The sequence below is a fragment of the Rhinopithecus roxellana genome, chromosome 5, assembly GCF_007565055.1.
Source record: "Rhinopithecus roxellana isolate Shanxi Qingling chromosome 5, ASM756505v1, whole genome shotgun sequence".
Lineage (NCBI taxonomy): Eukaryota > Metazoa > Chordata > Mammalia > Primates > Cercopithecidae > Rhinopithecus > Rhinopithecus roxellana.
Window position 1 is genome coordinate 74,094,512 of NC_044553.1, and position 23,749 is coordinate 74,118,260.

General features: G+C 39.3%; 1 protein-coding gene across 2 annotated transcripts in view; it reads left to right on the plus strand.

The window, feature by feature from the left end:
* The window catches only part of KATNBL1 (katanin regulatory subunit B1 like 1), a 69,181-nt gene extending 48,317 nt beyond the window's left edge, over window positions 1–20,864 (plus strand). Inside the window, exons 3-10 of one of the 2 annotated variants that reach the window (XM_010386317.2) lie at window positions 7,888–7,928; window positions 9,839–10,118; window positions 12,453–12,571; window positions 13,768–13,818; window positions 13,909–13,998; window positions 14,348–14,437; window positions 15,704–15,797; window positions 19,169–20,864. In XM_010386317.2, coding sequence (XP_010384619.1) covers window positions 7,888–7,928; window positions 9,839–10,118; window positions 12,453–12,571; window positions 13,768–13,818; window positions 13,909–13,998; window positions 14,348–14,437; window positions 15,704–15,797; window positions 19,169–19,201 — 798 coding nt within the window. In that variant the 3' untranslated portion in view covers window positions 19,202–20,864. The remainder of the gene's footprint in view (window positions 1–7,887; window positions 7,929–9,838; window positions 10,119–12,452; window positions 12,572–13,767; window positions 13,819–13,908; window positions 13,999–14,347; window positions 14,438–15,703; window positions 15,798–19,168) is intronic. The other variant, XM_030930390.1, reaches the window with a different exon arrangement.
* The last annotated feature ends 2,885 nt before the right edge of the window (window positions 20,865–23,749 follow it).

Below are 23,749 nucleotides of genomic sequence, written 5' to 3' on the forward strand. Positions count from 1 at the left end.
ACCACCCCCGTGATTCAGTTATCTCCCACTGAGTCCCTCCCACAACACGTGGGAATTATGGGAACTACAATTCAAGATGAGATTTGGGTGGGGACACAACAAAACTATATCAGATATGTTGCTTTGCCAAAAATAACTGCATATGATGTTGTTGTATGTTGATTCAGACTACAGAATTAGAACAGAGAAAACATTAATCTGAAAAACTTACCTGTTGAATTTTAGATTTGTTGATATCAATCACAAAATTTACATAAGTATTAATGAACTTAAATATGCCTCAATTATTAAGTACAATGAATTCTGAGTTCCTCTTCAAAGAACCAGTATGTCAGTATATTCAGCTTCCTTATATTTTGTTCTCCATTTTAAAGTTTAACTTCCTCATTCTTTATGCCTCCTTGCCCCTAGTTTCAGTAAACAACCCCCTTCTAGCCTTTATACTCACATATTTAGAGTCGTTAGTCATCCTTAGTCACCTGCTCTGTCCTTAGTCATTTTAGTCACCTGCTCTGTAACCATCCTTCCCGCTGAAACTGCTCACCCTGCCACTCCAGCTCATACCCCTGCTCTCTTTAAAATAGCCTATCGGAATTAGTTTAGACTGTGTTGTCCAACCCTAGCCAATAGGGGAACGACACAGCAGTAGGGACTAGCTGCGTTAGGGATAAGTACCCCTTCCCCTCCCTTGTCCAGTGTGATTTTGCGACCACTTCAGGTGCACCCTTCTGCAGAAGTAAATTGCTTTGCTGAGAAAGCTTTTTGCCAGAGTGCTGATTCTTCTCTGCGGCATCGAGCATTTGTTTCTAACAAATTTGGGGGCCCGTCCGGGATTCCCATTCTCCTCTGGGGAAGGGTCTCTGGTCCTCTCTCATGAGGAGGCATGCCGCTCAGCCTCTTGCGGCGGCCTCGGGTAAGGAATCGAGGCACACCCAGTGTGATGAATAAACCCAGACTCTCAGCAACGCAGGAAGAAACAGACCAACAACTTGGGGGAAAAAGAAAAATCATCACATACCAGGTAACCCTGTGCATAGACCAAGGTAAGAAACATCACAAGAGCGACAAAGCATTTCCTTGGTAGTTGGGGTATCTTGGAGGTTGAAAGTGCGTGAATGAGACGCACAATTGAGTGCAAAGCGAGTGTTGAGTCCGGATTTGTGGTTTTGTAGTCACCTCATACAGCTTAGGGCAGCCCTCTTGTAAAGGAGTCTGGGTTGGGGGTTTATACCAACCCACCAATCCCAAGAGGGATCTAACGTTCCCATTAGGGAAGCAGCCAGAGAAGGACGAAGTAAAAGTAGAAGAATGCGAGAAGCCTCTAGCAGGGGTGTTGAGCCTCTAGGAAAGGAAGGCGAGAAATCTCCAGTAGTGGGGATTGAGCCTCACACAAACCTCCAGTAGTAGGGAAGGCAAGAAATTTCCAGTAGGGGAAATTGAGCTTCACCTCAAAAGTTGAGAAATCTCCAGTAGGGGAGATTGAGCCTTACCCCAAAACCATCAAGATGGGAAATACCCCAAGTAAGGTAAGGGATAAAAAGGATAAAGCTAGCAACAATAATACTCCCCCTGATAGTCCCATAGGCCTAACGTTGAAATATTAGAAGAGTAATGAAAAGACCTTAGAGAAATGATAAAAAGAATTCGAGAGTCTAAACCCCGCATCCAAAACATTATAAAAGGTTTCAATAACAAGGAAAAGATGAAAGACCTATACAATTCCTAAAAAGACTCAAAGAGCAAATGAGAAAATATGTAGGTCTAGAATTAGAAGACACTGCCCCCCCCCCCGATGAAGGATGTCAAAGCTTCATTTTGTAACTAATAGTTGGCCAGATATTAACAAGAAATTACAAAAGATAGAGAACTGGGAAGGTAGATCTTTAGAAGAGCTTCTAAGAGAACCCCAAAAAGTATATGTAAGAAGAGATGAAGAAAAAAGAAGGCAAAAATTCTGCTTTCCACCATACAACAAAGTACCCAGGGGGCAGAACCTGTAAGGAACCTAGACCCCCACTCTCCAGGCAATATGAAGGGTACGAAAGAGTAAAGCCAGGAGGCTCAAAGGTAGAAAAGAAAAAAGGACAGAACGAATGTTTCAAATGTGGAAAGTTAGGTCACTTTAAAAGAAAATGTCCCAAATGAGAAAAGAAAGAAAAAGTCATCCACTTAGAGCTTCTGAGGAAGACGAGGGAAGTCAGGGACTGTATCTTTTTTTGAGTCCTACCAAGAGCCCTTGATAAATTTAGAAGTGGGACCTAAACTTGAGCTTATTACCTTTTTAATCAACTCAGGAGCAGCTCGCTCCTCAGTTTGTTATCTTCCATCTAGTGTAACTTGTTCATAAGAAGAACTTTTTATCTCAAGGGTAAAAGGAGAAGGGTTTAGAGCAAAACTCTTAGAGGAGACAGAAGTGAAATATAAAAACTGATCAGCTAGCATCAAATTTATTAATTTCGGATGCAGGGACAAATCTATTAAGAGATTTAATGCTAAAATTAGGCTTAGGCCTCCAAATCAATCGGAAAATTCCTCCCCTTCCTAAACTTGCTCTCCACCTCAGACAGAGAACACATTCATCCCAAGGTATGGTCAAAAGACAGGAATCAAGGAAGGTTACAGATTCCTCTGATTCATGTTAAATTTTAAAAACCCTAGGGTAATAGTAAAGAGAAAGCAACACCCTATTCCTTTAACAGCCAGAGTAAATTGAAAACCTATAATTGAAGGTCTTCTCTGTGATGAGCTTCTTGAACCCTCTATGTCTCCCTATATAACACTCCAATACTGCCTGTAAAGAAGCCAGACAGGTCATACCAGTTAGTGTAAGACCTCAGAGCTATTAATTAGATAGTCCAAACCACCCACCCTGTTGTTACTAGTTAACTGTCCCCATCCTAGCTTTACCTTCCCCTAGAACTGCCTTTTCATCTCTGTCAATGTAAACAAAAGAGTAGCCTTAGGACTACTTACTCAAAAACATGGGGCCACCAGCAGCCCATAGCCTTTTTGTCAAAAATTCTTGACCCTGTAATCTGAGGGTGGCCTAAATGTATTCAGTCTGTAGCAGCAACAGCCCTATTAACAGAAAAAAAAAACCAGAAAATTAACTTTTAGAAGGAACCTCATTGTCAGTACACCTCACCAAGTCAAAAATATCCTTACTCAGAAGGCAGAAAGGTGGCTTATTGACTCAAGAATTTTAAAATACGAAGATATCCTGTTAGAGATAATTTAACACTAACCACTGGTAATTCACTTAACCCAGCAGGGTTTCCTGACTGAGAATCCAAATTTAAAGAGACCTGAGCATGAGTGTTTAGATTTTATTGACTTAATTTTAAAGTCAGACACGATTTAAGAGAGACCCCTTTCAAATGGGGCAGCACTTATTTATAGATGGCTCTTCCTGGGTAATTGAAGGAAAAAGACATAATGAGTACTCAGTAGTCGATGGGGAACTCCTTGCAGAAGTAGAGTCAGGAATACCACCCAGTAATTGGTCTGCCTAAACATGTGAATTGTTTGCATTAAATCAAGCCTTAAAGCACCTGCAGAGCTAAGAAAGGACTATTTATACTGATTCCAAACATGCCTTCTGGGTAGCTTACACCTTTGAAACAAAAAAAATTAGACTGAATGAGGTCTTCAAAGGCCAAGACCTGGTCCACAAGGAATTAATCACTCAAGTATTAGATAACCTCCAGTTGCCAGAAGAAATAGCTGTTGTCCATGTCCCAGGACATCGAAGAGATATCTCTTTTGAAAGCCAGGGAAACAACCTTGCACATCAAATAGCCAAACAAGCTGTCGTTTCCTCTGAAATGCCTGTTGTTCACTTAACCCCTTGCCTTCTTCCCCCAACTGCAGTTCTCATCTTCTTTCCCACTGAAAAAGAGAAATTCATAAAATTAGGGGCCAAAGAAAATTCAGAAGGGAAATGGGTGTTACCAGACCAAAGAAAAATGTTATCCAATCCCCTCATGAGAGAAGACCTCTCTCATCTGCATCAAGGGACTCACTGAGGGCCTCAAGCTATGTGTAATACAGTCCTTTGGGTTTATGGGTGTGTAGGAATTGATGCTTTGGCATGACAGGTTACAGATAGTTGCCTAGTATGTAGGAAGACTAATAAGCAGACCCTCAGAAAACCACCTCTTAGGGGAAGGTATCCAGAATTAAGACTGTTCCGGCCGGGCGCGGTGGCTCAAGCCTGTAATCCCAGCACTTTGGGAGGCCGAGACGGGCGGATCACGAGGTCAGGAGATCGAGACCATCCTGGTCTACACGGTGAAACCCCGTCTCTACTAAAAAATACAAAAAAACTAGCCGGGCGACGTGGCGGCGCCTGTAGTCCCAGCTACCCGGGAGGCTGAGGCAGGAGAATGGCGTAAACCCGGGAGGCGGAGCTTGCAGTGAGCTGAGATCCGGCCACTGCACTCCAGCCTGGGCGACAGAGCGAGACTCCGTCTCAAAAAAAAAAAAAAAAAAAAAAAAAAGACTGTTCCAAAGTATCCAAGCTGACTACACCAAGATGCCCCCATTTGGTTGTCTAAAGTATTTACTAGTAATAGTAGATCACCTTACTCATTGGATAGAAGCTATTTCCTTTCAAGTGCAACTGCTAATAATGTAGTCAAAACATTAGTTGAAAATATTACACCCAGGTTTGGATTAATAGGAAACATTGATTCAGATAATGGGACGCATTTCACTGCACATGTCATTAAGAAATTAGCCCAGGTACTGGATATAACATGGGAAATCATACTCCCTGGCACCCACCTTCATCAGGAAGAGTGGGGAAAAAAAAATGAACCAAACTCTAAGAAGTCACTTAAGCAAATTTTAGTCTTAGAGACTCGGTTGCCATGGACTAGATGCCTTCCCATTGCCCTGTTGAGAATCCGAACTACTCCTCAGAGAGATGTCGGCTTATCCCCTTATGAAATGTTGTATAAGTTGCTCTATTCGCACTCCACTGCTGACATTCCCAAGTTCGAAACAAAACATCAGTTTCTCAGAAATTATGTACTTGATTTATCTTCCACTTTCTCTTGCCTCAGAACTAAAGGTCTTTTAGCACAGGCACCACTCCGAGAGTTTCCAGTACACCAACATCAGCCTAGGGACCACAGCCTCGTCAAAAGTTGGAGGGGAGGAAAACTCGAACCAGCTTAGGAAGGACCCTGCCTAGTGCTTCTAACCATTGAGAACACAGTTAAAACAGCAGAAATAGAATGGACTCATCACACCCAGGTCAAAAGAGCACCACCTCCTCTAGAATCATGGACAGCTATTCTAGGGCTAACTCCAAATAAGCTAAAGCTAAAACAGGTTTGATCCTCTTATGTTGCATCTCTTTCTTTTTCCCATCTATTGCTAGTCCTCTTGTTATTAATGTAACTAGGTCGAGTTCCCCCCAAACTATTACCTTTGATGTTTGCCTCGTGATGCCCTGTGGAGATTTGTCAAACCAGAGGCAACTCTCCACTTTGGAAAAGTATCTTTGTCCTTCCTAGCTCTTCTCAGACTGGAATTCTGTTAACTGGGATAAGTTAGTTTGGGAAGAGTTGGACGGAGATTCCAGTATAAACTGAGAGTCTTGCCCTCCCAATACAAAACTTTTATGCCATAGTTGATCAACATTCTGTGGAACACTAAAGAGCAGGAGTAGACTGCCCCAACCAGTAGTTGTAATTTCCTAAAGCCATACATTCATTTTACTAAAGGAACAGCTTCCTCTAACTGTCAACTCAACCAGTGCAATCCAGTACAGGCTATTATCTCAAACCCTCTAAGTTCTTCCCCTTCTCTAAGCCAGTTCCCTTCTTTAAGCCAGTTTTATAGTATGGAGGCTGAGGTTTCAGGAGCAGACCCAAATCCTTTGAAATACTCTTCATTGTTCCCCCACCACCTATACCTTCCCCTAAGCCTTCTTCCAGAATCTCCCACAACAAAACTATTGTTCTTCTTCCATCTAATGACAAGACCAAGGTAGCTATTGTAGAAGTCAAAGACCTAAAACAAACTTTGGCAATTGAGACAGGATATCAAAATGCAAATGCCTGGTTGGAATAGATTAAATATTTCATCCACACTTTAAACAAAAGCAGTTGTTATGCTTGTGCACACAGCAGGCCAGAGGCCTAGACTGTCCCCTTTCCACTATGATGGTCCTCCAGTCAACCGGGCATGGGCTCTATGGTAGCTCTTTTCCAAGATTCCACAGCCTGGGGTAACAAGCCGTGCCAAGCTCTTTCTCTGTTATATCCCAAAGTTCAGCACCCTGCAGGTCAGCCGAGGGCCATCCAGCTTCTGTCTCCCAACACTGAGTTCACTTTGTGTCTCTCACGACAAAGAGGAAACTTAGCATCCCTTAGAGACCTAAAAGGATGAAGTGAGCTTAAGACTTTCCAAGAGCTCACCAACCAGTCAGCCCTTATACAGCCCCAAGCAGATGTATGGTGATATTGTGGTAGACCTTTGCTGGACACTCTGCCAAGTAACTGGAGTGTCACTTGCGCCCTAGTCCAATTGACTATCCCTTTCACCCTGGCATTTTATCAACCAGAGAAGCTAAAAAAACACAACGTCATAAAGCAAGGGAAGCCCGTTATGGGTCTTTCAACTCCCACATTTATTTAGATGCAATTAGAGTCCCATGAGGAGTACCAAATAAATTTAAGACCTGAGATCAAATAGCTACTGGATTTGAGTCAATATTTTGGTGGGTGACAATTAATAAAAATGTAGATTAGATATATTACACCTATTACAACCAACAGCAGTTTATTAACTATACTAGATATGCTGTTAAAGGAATAGCTGAGCAATTAGGGCCTACTAGCCAGATGGCTTGGGAAAATAGAATGACCTTAAACTTGAAAAGTTTAGCAGAAAAAGAGGAAGTTTGAATCATGATTAAAACTCAATGTTGTACCTTCATCCCAAACAATACCACCCCTGATGAAAGTATAACAAAGGCATCACAAGGTCTAACTGCTCTGTCCAATGAGTTAGCAAAAAACTCAGGAGTAAATGACCCCATCACAGGGTGGCTAGAAAAATGGTTTGATAAATGGAAAGGGATCATAGCCTCCATCCTTACTTCCCTTGCGATTGTAGCAGTAGTACTTATCCTTGTTGGATGCTGCATCATACCTTGCATCCGCAGGCTAGTCCAAAGATATATAGAAACAGCCCTTACTAAAACTTCTGTCAGTTCCCCTCCACCGTATTCTGACAAGCTCTTTCTTTTAGAAAACCAAGCAGAACAGCTAAGCCAAGACATGTTAAAGAAGTTTGAAGAGGAGACCTATAAAATTCAAAAGGGGGAAATTGTTAAGTACAATGAGTTCTGAGTTCCTCTGGGAACCAGTATGCCAGTATATTCAGCTTCCTTATATTTTGTTCTCCATTTTAAACTTTAACTTCCTTGATCTTTACACCTCCTTGCCCTTAGTTTTAGTAAACAACCCCCTTCTACCCTTTATACTCACATATTTAGAGTCCTAGGTCATCCTTAGTCACCTGCTCTGTCCTTAGTCATCCTTAGTCACCTGCTCTGTAACCATCCTTCCCGCCAAAACTGCTCACCCCGCCACTCCGGCTCGTACCCAAATAGCTTATCGGAATTAGTTTAGACTGTGCTGTCCAACCCTAGCCAATAGGGAAATGACACAGCAGTAGGGACTAACTGCATTAGGGATAAGAACCCCTTCTCCTCCCTTGTCCAGTGTACTCTTGTGACCACTTCAGGCACGAGTGGCACCCTTCTCCAAAAGTAAATTGCCTTACTGAGAAAGCTTTTTGCCGGAGTGCTGATTCTTCTTTGCAGCACCGAGCATTTGTTTCTAACATCAACTATCTACTTTCATTTTTCAGGTTAAGAAATCTCCAAAACAGTTGGCTGCTTATATAAATAGGTAAGAGTTTCTTAAAGTTTGTGGTAGACAACAAATATGGAAGCTGGGTAAGGATGACATTAAGGGAAAAAATAAGCATTCTCTTTTGTCATCATAATAATTAACTTATTGTCAGACAGCTCCTTTGTGCCAGTATCTGCACTAATAAACACATCAATATTGTCTCTGCTCCTTACAACAGTCCTACTCTGTAGATAACATTACCCCTAACAGCTGATGAGAAAACTTAAGATCAGAGAAGTAAGTGATTTGTTCAGAATCATATAGCTAGAAAAGTGGTAAGAATGACATTCATTCTCAGATCTGCCTAACTTCTAAAGGCACTTTCTACAAAACCACTGGTTTTCAAAGTGTGATTTGAGGACCTGGGGGTCCCTAAAGACCATTCATGGAATTTGTGAAGTCAGAATTACTTCTATAGCAATACTAAGACATTGACTGTCTTCATTTTCATTCTCTTTTTTGAGGGCACAATATAATTTTTGAAGAAGCCGTATGCCATTTGATATCACAGTAGACTGAATGGAGAAGCAGAAATGAGAACCCAGCTGTCTTTTGTTAAACCAGATATTAGAGATACATAAAAATGTAAAACAGTACCATTCTTCTCATTTTTAAACAAGTTATTTTAGAAAATATGGGGTTTTGGTAAGATAGTCAGTGTTAGTATTAATATGTAATTTGTTGTTTGAATGAATTAACGAATGTTTTTAAATTTTGTTTTAGTTTTTAACACAGTAAATATCAACAGATATTATTCACATAAAAAAATTATTTTGGCCGGGCATGGTGGCTCACGCCTGTATTCCCAGCACTTTGGGAGGCCAAGGCGGGTGGATCACAAGGTTAAGAGATTGAGATCATCCTTGCCAACATGGTGAAACCCTGTCTCTACTAAAAATACAAAAATTAGTTGGACGTGGTGGCACGCGCCTGTAGTCCCAGCTACTCAGGAGGCTGAGGCAAGAGAATCACTTGAACCTGGCAGGCAGAGGTTGCAGTGAACAGAGATCACATCACTGCATACCAGCCTGGTGACAGAGCAAGACTCTGTCTCAAAAAAAAAAAAGATTATTTTGAGTCATTAATAATTTTTAAGGGGGCAAAGCATCCTGACACTAAAACATTTGAGAACCACTATATTAAACCATGAGGCTTGCTCTGTTGTGTTCTGTCTTACTCAAATAAATTAATATACTTCGGCTTGAACTTTAAAATATACAAACTTGGCCGGGTGCGGTGGTTCAAGCCTGTAATCCCAGCACTTTGGGAGGCCGAGACGGGCGGATCACGAGGTCAGGAGATCGAGACCATCCTGGCTAACACAGTGAAACCCGTCTCTACTAAAAATACAAAAACTAGCCGGGCAAGGTGGCGGGCGCCTGTAGTCCCAGCTACTCGGGAGGCTGAGGCAGGAGAATGGCGTAAACCCGGGAGGCGGAGCTTGCAGTGAGCTGAGATCTGGCCACTGCACTCCAGTCCGGGCGACAGAGCGAGACTCCGCCTCAAAAAAACAAACAAACAAACAAACAAACAAACAAAAAATATATATATACACAAACTTGCAATCTTATTTGCTACTTTGTTAGGAAAAGATTAGGTTTCTAGAAAAGGTTGTGATTTTGTTACTCCCAGAATGGCCTTTAATATTTCATTTTTAAAAGCATTCTAGTTATTATGTCTGTCTTCATTTTTATTTGGTATAAAATGTCATCCTTTACATTGTCTTCCAGATAATTTGTAATTTCCTTTTTACTTTCCTCTTCAACTCAGAATTAAGATTATTAAAATTCTACTTCGAATTTTAGTGGATTACAATCACAAAATGTAGCCTATTAATTCTCTGTTTAAAACTTTTAAAGGATTTCATATGGTTCTTTTTCATTTAAGAAAATAAATTCTTTTTACAGAACAGTTGGACAAACTTTGAAAAGCCCAGATAAACTTCGTAAAGTGATCTATCGCAGAAAGAAAGTTCATCATCCCTTTCCAAATCCTTGTTACAGAAAAAAACAGTCCCCTGGAAGTGGGGGCTGTGACATGGCAAATAAAGAAAACGAACTGGCTTGTGCAGGCCACCTGCCTGAAAAATTACACCATGATAGTCGAACATATTTGGTTAACTCCAGTGATTCTGGTTCTTCACAGACAGAAAGCCCATCATCAAAATATAGTGGGTTTTTTTCTGAGGTAAGTCTTTTCTCTAAGTCATGTCTAGTTTAACTTTGTTCCTGTTATAATCTTGATTTTTTTCTTTGCCATATTCCACTAGCAGAATAATTTGCCACCTATTGAATGTAGATTTATTTAAGTCATAGTAACTCCCTGAGACAATTTTCTAGATTAACCAAATTTGAATTAATAATTTATTCCATTTCTCTAAGATGGGATGAAATGCTTAACAGGGTGCTAAAACTATCCAGTATGACAAGTTAGCCAGTAGATATTTAAAGGAAGAGAAAAGGAGAAATCTTGCCTAAAAAAGTGGAGCACTAGGCCAGACACAATGGCTCACACCTGTAATCCCAGCACTTTGGGAGGCCGAGGTGGGTGGATCACGAGGTTAGGAGTTCGAGATCAGCATGGCCAACATGGTGAAACCCCATCTCTACTAAAAATGCAAAAATTAGCCAGGCATGGTGGCAGGTGCCTGTGATCCCAGCTACTCAGAAGGAGTCTGAGACAGGAGAATCGCTTGAACCTGGGAGTTGGAGGTTGCAGTGAGTTGAGATCGCACCATTGCACTCCAGCCTGGACAACAGAGCGACTCCGTCTCAAAAAAAAATAAAATAAAAATAAAAAGAAGGACAACATCTGCAGGCAGATCACCTGAGGTCACGAGTTCCAGACCAGCCTGGCCAACATGGTGAAACCCTGTCTTTACAAAAGTACAAAAATTATCCGGGCAGGATGGTGGGTGCCTGTAATCCCAGCTGCTCGGGAGGCTGAGGCAAAAGAATCATTTGAACCTGGGAGGCAGAGGTTGCAGTGAGCCATGATCATGCCATTGCACTCCAACCTAGGCAAGAGAGCATGACTCCGTCTCAAAAAAAAAAAAAAAAAGTGGACCACTGAAGCCAGTTATCCAGACACATTTTGCTGGGCTCTCAAAATTGCATAGTTAAAGCATAGTTCAGGCAAACCTGCTGTGGTTTGCTGCTTTTCTGGCTCAAGCAACACTAGTTGTTTTAACATACTCAAAAGCGTTTTTGAGAGTGATAGAAATATTCTACAACTGGACCTGGCCAACGTGGCAAAACCCCATCTCTACTAGAAATACAAAAATTAGCTGGGCATGGTGGCACACTTTGGGAGGCCAAGGTAGGTGGATCACTTGAGGTCGGGAGTTCAAGACCAGCTTGGCCAACATGGCAAAACCCCATCTCTACTAAAAATAGAAAAATTAGTTGAATGTTGTGGTGGGTGCCTATAATCCCAGCTACTCGGGGAGGCTGAAGCAGGAGAATCACTTGAGCCTGGGAGGTGGAGGTTGCAGTGAGCTGAGATTGCACCACTGCACTCCAGCCTGGGCAACAGAGCAAGACCCTGTCTCCAAAAACAAGCTTGAACTATGTTTTGACATTGAAAAATGTTCATATATTATAGGTAAAAAAGGTTTTGAACAATATAGATAATGACTTTTTCAGAGTGGTTATATGTGTACTTAGTTTGTCTTTGTCTACTGATTATTTTTGCGGAGGGATATTGGATGTTTTTGTGGGCAAGTAGAGAGTATTTACTTTTTATCTTACATAGTTCTGTGTTAAACACATTAGAACAGGAAAATGACACTTCATTACATAGCAATAAATAGATAAATTTAAATGATACTACAACATTTGTCAAAAACTGAGTTTTTGTGATTCTCATGCCATTCATTTGGTAATGACTAGCCTATATGTTTACATTTTTCTTTTATCCATGTTATAAATTAACATGTAAATATATAATCCTAGTAAAGGTCAGCTAAAAATAATTTTACAAATTATTGGGTTTTTTTTTTTTTTTTGAGACGGAGTCTCGCTCTGTCGCCTAGGCTGGAGTGCAGTGGCCGGATCTCAGCTCACTGCAAGCTCCGCCTCCCAGGTTCACGCCATTCTCCTGCTTCAGCCTCCCGAGTAGCTGGGACTACAGACGCCCGCCACCTCACCCGGCTAGTTTTTTGTATTTTTTTAGTAAAGACGGGGTTTCACCGTGTTAGCCGGGATGGTCTCGATCTCCTGACCTCGTGATCCACCCGTCTCGGCCTCCCAAAGTGGTGGGAATACAGGCTTGTGCCACCGCGCCCGGCAAATTATTGGGTTTTAAAAGAAAAACGGTAGCTAGTAAAAGGTATAAACGGGTCTTAAATTTGTTCAGATCATTTGTTTACTATGGTCAACTGCAGTATTCCTTTTAGTGGGCCAGTAAAAGGAGTTACCTTTGCATAATATTTAACTATGTCTACCAGAAAGATTTAATAAAACAGTGGTTTCATACCCTGTTTCAGTATGGTTTTTAACAAATCAGATTATTGCCTTTCAGGTTTCTCAGGACCATGAAACAATGGCCCAAGTTTTGTTCAGCAGGAATATGAGATTGAATGTAGCTTTAACTTTCTGGAGAAAGAGAAGTATAAGTGAACTTGTAGCTTATTTGTTGAGGTAAGTGTGACGTTTTATCCTCTTTGTTCAATCACTTTTTTTCTGAGACAAGGTCTTGCGTTGTCATCCAGGTTGGAGTGCAGTGGCACAATCATGGCTCACTGCAGCCTCAACCTGCTGGGCTCAAGCACCCCTCCCACCTCAGCCTCCCGAGTAGCTGAGTACAGGCACACATCAGCACACCTGGCTAATTTAAAAAAAAAAAAATTTGGAAGACGTGAGGTATCATGTTTCCCAGGCTGGTCTCAAACTCCTGAGCTCAGGTGAACCTTCTTCATTATTCTAAACTGCCTGTATGTAGCTTCAGTAGAGACAGTATGGCTTACGTTACATTCATCACCCATCTAAGAGTAACCAAAATACAGAATACAGTGTTTTATCAGATTGAACAAACCTGTTACCTTTTCTGACTGCCATTCTTACCTGTAAAACTAAGAGATAACAATATGGGAAAACTAACCTTCTAAAAATCCCTTTTGAGGCCAGGTGTGGCAGTTCTTGCCTGTAATCCCAGCATTTGGGGAGGCTGAGGTGAGAGAGTCACTTGAGCCCAGGAGTGAGAGACTGAGCAACATAGCAAAACTCCATCTCTACAAAAAATAAAAATAATTAGTCAGGCACAGTGATGCATGCTTGTGGTCGCAGGTACTTGGGAGGATCGCTTGAACCCAGGAGTTGTAGTGAGCTGTGATTATGCAACTACATTCCAGCCTGGGCAACAGAATGAGACCCCGTTTCTTGAAAAAAAATTTCTTAATAAAAATAAAAAGTAAACATCCCTTTTGAGTGGGAATTTGAAGCATTACTTTCCTCATTGTATTCAAGTCTCTCAAATGTTACCTTAGGGAAGCCTTCTTTGACCACCTTATTTTAAAATACCTATTACTGCACTCCCTATTTCCCTTTCCTGTTTTATTTTTCTCCATAGCACTTATATCAACTTGCTCTATATGTCTTATGTCTAGTTATTTGTTTATTACCTGTCTCTGCCCCACCCCCCAACCCCCACACTTGGTCACACACTGGAATACAACCCCTGTGTCTTTTTTCATTGCTGTATCCACAGACCTGACTCATTGTAGATACTGACATTGTTAAATGAATGAATTTCTCAAAAGCAGTGTGAATAATCATAATATGAAAGTAAATAAGGAAATCAGCTCTCTAAGGCAATGCTATTCTTTTTATACTCTCAGGATAGAAGATCTTGGCGTTGTGGTAGATTGCCTTCCTGTGCTCACCAATTGGTAAAAACAATATTTTTCAGAAAAAAAGTAAGATTAAAGGAGGTCAAATTATGGCCCATCCATATTTTTATAACTTGGTATTTATTTTAGTTTACAGGAAGAAAAACAATATATCTCACTTGGCTGCTGTGTAGACTTGTTGCCTCTAGTCAAGTCACTACTTAAAAGCAAATTTGAAGAGTAAGTGCTAATCTGAATCTTGATTCATTTTTCTTTTTCAACATCCTTGATTTTGTGCTTTGTGAGTACATAGTAGATTGGGCTCCATGAGACATACAAGGTTTCTGTTTTCAAGAAGCTAATAGTACAATTAGGAAAAGAGTATGAAATGACTAAAGGACAATTATAAAAGCATCTCTAAACAAATTACATAAAATATACTTTTGTGGAATAGATCATGAAGGTAACAACTTTTTAAAAGGGAAGAGACCAATGTGTGTATGTGTTTTTTGGGAAGGAAAGTATCATCTCTTATTAAAAGGATTCTTAGATGAAAACACTTGAATTTTGTAACAAAATGTCATTTCAGATATGTTATAGTTGGTTTAAACTGGCTTCAAGCAGTCATTAAAAGGTGGTGGTCAGAACTATCATCCAAAACAGAAATTATAAGTGATGGGTGAGTATACCTTTAAAGATAAACTCATGCTGAAATTTTCTTCAGGAAAGCAGCTTGATTAAACCAGGTAATAACTTTATCCCATTTTCATCAGTGTGTGGTATTTATTCTCTTCATATTCAGAGAGATACTAACTTAAGAGACTGTTCATTTGTGAAAACCACACCTGGAAATTGAATTCCAGAGCCTACTAACCCCCTGTATCTCTTCTTCTGGCACAACCCTACCCTTCATTTTAGAAGAAAAACACAATAGCGGTTTAATCCTCCTATTCGTTATATGAGTAAGGGACGGAAAAGAGATGCCCATAGTTGAATAAGGAATGGAGGCACCCTGCAGGGTCCTTTAGCGTAGACATTAACCTGAAAGTCTGATGTCGATGTTTATAGTTCTAAAAACTACATTATTACTGCCTTGATGTGAAAATTGTGGGTATTCTACTAGAGTATAGCCAGATTATCATGAAACCACAGAAAAATATCTCCCAACAGTTTCCTTAAAGTCCATAATTTTGGGCCAGGCACGGTGGCTGGTGCCTGTCTGTAATCCCAGCACTTTGGGAGGCCAAGGCAGGCAAATCACTTGAGCTCACAAGTTTGAGACAGGCTGGGCAACATGATGAAACCCCGTCTCTACAAAAAATACAAGAATTAGCCAGGTAGGGCGGTGTGCGCCTGTAGTCCCAGCTACTCAGGCTGAGGCAGTTGGATCGCTTGAGCCCAGGAGGTGGAGGTTGTAGTGAGCCGAGATGACACCACTGCACTCCAGCCTGGGCGATAGAGCCAGCTCTGGTCTCAAAAAAAAAAAAAAAAAAAGTCCACAATTTCTTTTATAGGCTCTCAAAATTTTCTTCTTCACACCCAAGCAATGTCCAAATGTTCCAAATGCCTGGTCATTTTCTTACCTGCTTTGACAACTAAATATTTTCTTTCTTTTTTTTAATCAAAATCAAGTACGAAATTTTATTAATTTTGGAATTGACAAAACATCTTTTCTTTTTTCCAAGAATTAATTAAATTGGAAGTGTATGGGGGTATTATGTGAATAAACCTTTAATTTTCATGACTGATGTGTGTTATTCTAAAAGTTATTTGACTTTTTTTTAAATTTCTCTCCACGTTCCCGAATGTTTTATTTCAAATAGCATCATTTTCTCCTGATAAATACCTGAAAAATTTTAGGATGGTTTTTATTATGCATATTTATGATGAAAGTTTATATCTTAATATATTTGCTTTCTCATTTTTCTTCCTTTTTTTGTTTTAGAAATATAAAAATTTTAAAACAACAATTAAATGGATTATGGGAACAGGAAAACCATCTTACTTTGGTTCCAGGATATACTGGTAATATAGCTAAGGTAATCTATATTTAAGCTTATAAATTAAACATTAAAAATTAGAAATAATATTTTACATTTATTAATGAATTTTTCAAGTCTCTAGGCAGAATAATTTGGTACTGTTCTGATGTCTAAAGTCAATTTCATATTTGCAAATGCTTCAGGTCCTCTGGGTGTAACTGTGACCTTGGCAGCAAGCACAGGAATTGGCCATTGAACATGTTTCATGTACAGCCCCTGAAATGCTATGCTAGAGGATTTTTTTTTGTTTTGAGACGGAGTCTTGCTCTGTCGCCCAGGCTGGAGTGCAGTGGCCGGATCTCAGCTCACTGCAAGCTTCGTCTCCCGGGTTTACGCCATTCTCCTGCCTCAGCCTCCCGAGTAGCCAGGACTACAGGCGCCCGCCACCTCGCCCAGCTAGTTTCTTTTTGTATTTTTTAGTAGAGACGGGGTTTCACCATGTTAGCCAGGATAGTCTCGATCTCCTGACCTCGTGATCCGCTCGTCTCAGCCTCCCTAAGTGCTGGGATTACAGGCTTGAGCCACTGTGCCCGGCCATGCTAGAGGATATTTACAGAGGGTTTTAATCAGAGAAAAATATTTGAAGAAATTTTGAGAATCCAGTAAGGAAAGCATCAGAAAACAAGATGAGGAACTCAGGAAACAAGGGACAAGGAACACAATTAAATGGTTTTGGAGATTAATTTTTACTTTTCCTAATGTTACGCTTTTTGAGAAGGTAAACTATTTAAATCACAGTGAATTTGACTTTGGTCTTTATTGATTTATCTCTTAAAGGAAATAGTAAAAATTGCTAGTTTGAATTTTAATATTTAAACTCCAGAAAACATTGGTAGTTAGGCCGAGCACAGTGGTTTATGCCTGAAATTCCAGCACTTTGGTAGGCCAAGGCAAGCAGATCACCTGTGGTCAGGAGTTTGAGACCAGCCTGGTTGGTGAAACCCTGTTTCTACTAAAAATATAAAAAATTAGCTGGGTGTGATGGCGTATGGCTATAATCCCAGCTACTCGGGAGGCTGAGGCAGGAGAATCGCTTGAACCCGGGAGGTGGAGGTTGTGGTGAGCCGAGATTGCGAGCCATTGTACTCCAGTTTGGGCAACAGAGTGAAACTCCGTCTGAAAAAAAAAGAAAAAACATTGGTAGTTAAAAAATAATTGAAGAAAAAATTGTAATTCAGAAATACTTTTACTCTATTACTGGGCATACTGCTATCATAAATGGGCATTAGTCAGGAATATAAAAAGCATTCTTTGGTTTTAAATATATATGTATTTCCTATATATATATATTTATTTATATATTTAGAAATGTATATATATTTCTAAATAAGAGGATTTATGTCATGGACCTAGTTACAAAATTTCTCTCGTAGACAAAACAACTACTTAGAATTCAGGGGAAAAATAAATACAATGCTAAGGGAAACAGAGGCTTGGGCAAACCCAGGTATCCTTGAGGGATAATCTGGTTTCTACTCCAAGATCATGAGTTCACATCTTACAAGAGACAGATGCTTTCAGGGAATGAATCTAGCTGAGGGAAGAAAAGCAAATGGGAGTGATACCAACAGTGACCAACCAGAAGCTTATCTCCGTCAAAGTGACAGCCACAAAGGAACTCTGGCCATTGCTATGGAAGACCATGGCCCCCCTGCCAAAAAAAAAAAGGGTCTCAGATACCTTCAAAAATAGAAGCAAAATGATATATCAACCAAGTTTGTTACCACCGTGTGGGATTTTACTCTATAGAACTGTTTTTTTGGTTTTTGTTTTTTCTGAGATGGAGTCTTGCTCTGCCGCCCAGGCTGGAGTGCAGTGGCATGATCTCGGCTCACTGCAAGCTCCGCCTCCTGGATTCACACCATTCTCCTGCCTCAGCCTCCCGAGTAGCTGGGACTACAGGCATCCACCACCACGCCCGGCTAATTTTTTGTATTTTTGGTAGAGACGGGGTTTCACCGTGTTAGCCAAGATGGTCTCTATCTCTTGACCTCATAATCTGCCCACCTCAGCCTCCCAAAGCGCTGGAATTACAGGCGTGAGCCACGGAGCCTGGCCTATAGAATTCTTATTGATGAAAATCTTATAAACAAATCAATTTCCTAGGAGTTTTTTGTTGTTGTTTTAGGTTTTTAGAGCATACATGACCAGTATTACTTTACTCTAAAGGGGTGTTGCATTCTGTATAGAACTAAAAAATGATTGTTCCTTATGACTGAAATTTGCTTTCAATCAGAATCTTTTTTTTTTTTTTTTTTTTTTTTTTTTGAAACAGAGTCTTGCTCTGTCACCCAGGCTGGAGTGCATTGTCAAAAGCTCGGCTCACTGCAACCTCCGCCTCCTGGGTTCAAGTGATTCTCCTGCCTCAGCCTCTCGAGTAGCTGGGATTACACACATGCCTGCCTAATTTTTGTATTTTTAGTAGAGATAGGATTTCACCACGTTGGCCAAGCTGATTTCGAACTCCTGACCTCAAGTGACCCACCCACCTCCACCTCCCAAAGTAATGGGATTACAGGCGGGAACCACCACACTTGGCCACAGTCAGTTTTTTACAAAGGGAGAAGCTTTATTGTGAATATGACTTTAAGGTACCGTTTATTATTGAGGACAATATTGAGTGATTAAAAGTTCAATGTGAAGTTTCTTAAGTTATGATGAGACTTTATTACAAAATTAAACCATCAAATTAATTTGTAATTTTTTGAGTATAGAAGTTGAAAGAAGAGGGCCGGGCGAGGTGGCTCATGCCTGTAATTCCAGCACTTTGGGAGGCCAAGGCAGGCAGATCATGAGGTCAGGAGATCGAGACCATCCTGGCCAACATGGTGAAACCCCATCTCTACTAAAATACAAAAAATTAGCCGGTTGTGGTGGTGCATGCCTGTAGTCCCAGCTACTTGGGAGGCTGAGGCAGGAGAATCACTTGAACCCTGGAGGTGGAGATTACAGAGAGCTGAGATCACACCACTGCACTCCAGCCTGATGACAGAGCAAGATTCTGTCTCAAAAAAAAAAAGAAATTGGAAGAAGAGGCTGTTGTCAAGCTGAGTTCAAGTGAATATAGCACTGATAGTAAACAGCACTGATAGAATTTCTGTGAATGTTAGCTATGAAAGCAGAGTTGTTTGAGCATAGGAACTAACACATTCATTTAGCACTTAGCAAATATTTATTGAGCACATACTATGTGCCAGGCCCTGTGCTGAACAACTGCAGATAAAAGCACTGAACAAGACACATCTTTTACCCTCAAAAGGCCACGAAAGGAAACTAAGGCAAATTAAGCAACAAGAAAAGAAAAGAAAATGGTTTTTGTGTGTATTTGCTGTACTGTCTAATGAAATGTTTTTGTTTTATCTTCTAAGGATGTAGATGCTTATTTATTACAGTTACATTGAGAGATTTCATCTACTAAAGAGCATTTGGTTTTTCAAAACATCCCTGAACTGTGTAATTACAAAAAAAAAGTCTCGTCTGAGAACTGTGAACTGTGGAAGAAATCAAAACTATTTTTTCTTTTAAAAAGCCACATAATGAAACCACTAATGAAATCCCAACAGTCTACTTCACATTGAAGTGGAAAAATATCCAAAAGGAACAGCTTCAATTTCATTGAGGTGAAAGTGCACTATGAAGATTTATTCACCTTTGCTGCATTTGGGAGTTATATGGTTATTTGGTAACATTAAGAACTACTGGATTTTAATGCAATCCTGCATAAAAATATAATTTATACTATGTGAAAAAGTAAGACAGGACTTATTACTAGGAACCACCAAGACCAATCATCATTAACTTTTTTAAGATTGTGTTTTATTAAAAAAAAACAAAACACTTAAATGTGTGCAGCTATTTTCTTATGTTGCAAAGACTGAAAGTTTAAAACATGAAAAAATCAATATTAAACATTTTTTGTTCACACTGAGATACTGTGTATGTAAAATGCCTTAATTATTAATAAGCCAATATGTTATGATACCAATATCTGTTTTAAAAAACTAAAACCAACCATGCTTCTGGCATGATAAAATCATGGAATTAAATCAGGGGCTTACATTCTTGTAGAATGTTCTTGAAACACTCTCTGCACCATTTTTAAAACTTGAGAATAGTTTTAGTATCTCTGATATTTTTTGCCAGAATCATCATGTCATGTATGTATGTGTTATCCCTATCTAAGGAAAAAGGTGAATATGTTTTTGTATGAATGTTTAACTGGAAGTGTCCATGGACTTGGCTAATTTATATTTACTTTTTATTGTACATAGATTTCTAATATTTTTCATTCCTGTGTCATTTAAACTTCCTTCATTTGAGTAAATTGACTAAATATTTCTATTTTTTGCTTTTTTAAATTCTGATTTTGTATGAATTCTAATTCTTTTTCACTACATATGTTTTTTTAAAGAGTTACATACAGTGATTTAGAGTGGTTTACAGTTAATGCTGACCTTGTATTTTAAATTCCAACACTTTGTGTCACTACCTCCTCTAATGGTTAATATGATATGCCAGCAGACTGTATGAGGTCTTTTTTTAAAATACCATTTTTAGTGTCAGTGAACCAAATTCTAGAATGTCTTAGCAGCTCTAAATCTTACTTGTCTTGAAGATGATTGGGGTTTAATACCACTGCTGGTGGTTCACACTTCATCCCATCCTTAATATGCCTGACATCCATCTGAGCAAAGGTTTTTAGTAATTGAATTTCTCTGCAGTAGTCCTTCAAGCACTTGAATGTAAACCTTTAGCATTTACCCGTTTAATGACTACTGATATGAATCACAAGCGAATTTCTTGCTTTAAAAAGTTATGTTTCACTGAGTTCTGGTTTTGTGTAGCTATAGTTTATATAGCTAGATATTCCTCACAGTGAACATGAATTGTAATAATTATTTCCTTAAGTCTTTAGATTAGAATAATTTCAGATTATTGCACTTCTGTGATTTGAGAAGGTGAGTTATTTAAGAGGCCAGTTTTCAGGACATGGGAATTTGAATTGTAAACCTGTTATCTCTGTGTAACTTTAACATGATAAAATATAACCTTTCTTTGTGCTTATTCCTGTAGTGATCACTGTCTTATATAACAGTTTGAACCAGTTAACTTGGTTGGAGTATGGTGCTACAGAGGCTGTGGACAGGAGTTTGATGCTTTTGTAGGTTCATTAACTTTACATACACACAGAATATTTTTATAGCTATTGATTTCACCTTCCCTCAGGTATCCATCTCACAAATTCAGGAAGACCTTATGTATAGCTTAGCATAAACCTTTCATCTCAAATGGAAACATTACTCAAATAATGGGTATATGTGATACTGTAGACTTTTAATCTAACATTTAAAATAATAGATTCAAAATAAGATATTTAAAATACTGTGTAATGTTTAGTTTCAAAGTATTAAGTAATATTACATCAGATATTTTTTGTATTTTTCTCGGGGTCAGATCATTGACTAAACTGCATCTTCAAAAATCAAACTTCAATAAATCAGACTTCAGAAAAATTAAGTGTAAGTACAAATGACATATAAGAACAGGTATTATTTTGGTAACACACCTAAATTTAGGTTTTTTGAAGGCATGTAGATAATACTTTATCTTACATACTCAGAGCTATATAAGTCAGCAGAGTTTTTAGCTTACAAAGATTACTGAGTAGTATATACTCCTAATTTCTGTTCTTGGCCTTTGCAGTTTCCTTAATACCTGCCTCTCTCAGTTATTGAATTGATTAGTATTAAGTGATTTTTAAGATTCTTGGATAAATGATATTAGATAAATAAGTATTTTTGAACACTTCTGTTGCTATTAAACCCTTTCATGCTACAGCATTTTCATTAGAACAGTGTTAATCTCCAGGAAGAGCCAAAGAGAGTGTTTACAAAGTTTTGGCTGTTGTATTGACCTAGATTAGGACAATTACTGTCTGTCGTTGCTAATTTGTTGCTGTGCTGCTAAGCAGTATACAGAACGGAGGGACTACCCAAGGTCTCTATGACTTCTTGGTCCTTCTATCTTAGGTTTTCTATGCTTGACTTGGCTAACTTTGCAAGTATAGGGGCAGGTAGTTTATTGAGGTGATAGAGGGTTATCAGATAATTTGCTTCTACTAGGGACAAAGTAGATAAGTTTTGTAATGGATGATTGTGATGAGAATAATGGTTAAAAGTTAGGAAGTAAGTATCATTAGATGGCTTTTAAAATTAATATTTGGCAATGATTGCCAAAGGCAATTGGCACTATTTACATGAATCTTGAGATGTGAGAATTGGGATGTAAGTATCTCTGTCCATTTGGGGGAGTCACAAATACCAGCATTGAGCTCTTAAGGGCTCCTGAGGAATTAAATCCTAATGCCTCTAAATTTATTCAGCACAAGTCATGTCCTGACCTTAACCATGGTTGTGTGGGTTCAAAGCTAGGTTTCTGACCTTTGAAATAGTAGTTTTCTCAAACTTAGAACATTTCTATATTTTGCCAAGTTGTTCATATGATTAATATTAATGGATAACTAATTGGAGTAATGATTATTAGCTACTAACTGCTGATAATAGAAGTCATATTTAAATGCTTAGTTACTTAAGTTAGTCAAGGACTCTGGAAAAAATAAGGTTTAAGTTAATAATGTCATCAGTCATTTCCAGTTATTTTCTTGTTTAAGAACAAGATGGTAGTGCAGTTGCCTTTGTTTATTTAAATAGAAAAAATTAAATTAGGAGAAAATGACCCAACTAGAGCAATGTATTTGGACACACTACTTCTTACCTTTCAATATAGATTTCTATTTTCTGGATTACCATAGATGGAAATAGTATTACTGGGCATATGTTGGTAGGTATTTACTTCTATGTTTTTCTTTTTCCTTTAATTTCGAATACTTCTAGCTACAAAAATTGTCAAAAACTTTGCAACACACTATACCTCCCCCTTTTTTATTCTGTAACAGGATTACAGAATAAAAATTCAGGCCAGGCGCAATGGCTCACACCTGTAATCCCAGCACTTTGGGAGGCCGAGGCAGGCAGATCACCTGAGGTCGGGAGTTTGAGACCAGCCTGACCAACATGGAGAAACCTTGTCTCTACTAAAAATGCAAAATTAGCCAGGCGTAGTGACACATGCCTGTAATCCCAGCTACTTGGGAGGCTGAGGCAGGAGAATCGCCTGAAACCCAGTAGGCAGAGGTTGCAGTGAGCCAAGATAGCGCCATTGCACTCCAGCCTGTGCAACAAGAGCGAAATTCCTACTCAAAAAAAAAAAAAAAACTCTCCCTCCCTGAACACCGTATGCTTCTAATTTTTCGTCTACTTGATTGATTCAGTAATGGCACCAACTATAACAAGGAAAGTAAGTACTGCATATCATATATCCAGTATACTGAGCCCATTTTCCAATGCTATATTTAAAACATGTAGATACTACAATTTTCTCTGAGCCAAATCATTGACTTAATAGTATCTCCTAAAATCAAACTTCAATAAAATCTCAGTACAAGTACAAAAAATATATATACCAAAGTATTTTATAGACAGTAATTGGTCATAAAAAACCAAAAGACATAGCTGCTCTGTACTAGTAATTTCATAAAAGGGGCCAAGGCGCAGTGGCTCCCACCTGTAATCCCAGCACTTTGGGAGGCCGAGGCAGGCAGATCATGAGGTCAAGAGATCAAGACCACCCTGGCCAACATGGTGAAACCCCATCTCTACTAAATACAAAAATTAGCTGGGCATGGTGGCACGCACCTATAGTCCCAGCTACTTGAGAGGCTGAGGCAGGAGAATCGCTTGAACGCAAGAGGTGGAGGTTGCATTGAGCTGAGATCACACCACTGCACTCCAGCCTAGCGACAAGACAAGACTCTGTCTCAAAAAATAAATATATAAAAAATTCATGAAAGGGTAGCCTCATAGCTGACATTTTTCATAGCAAAGCTTGTT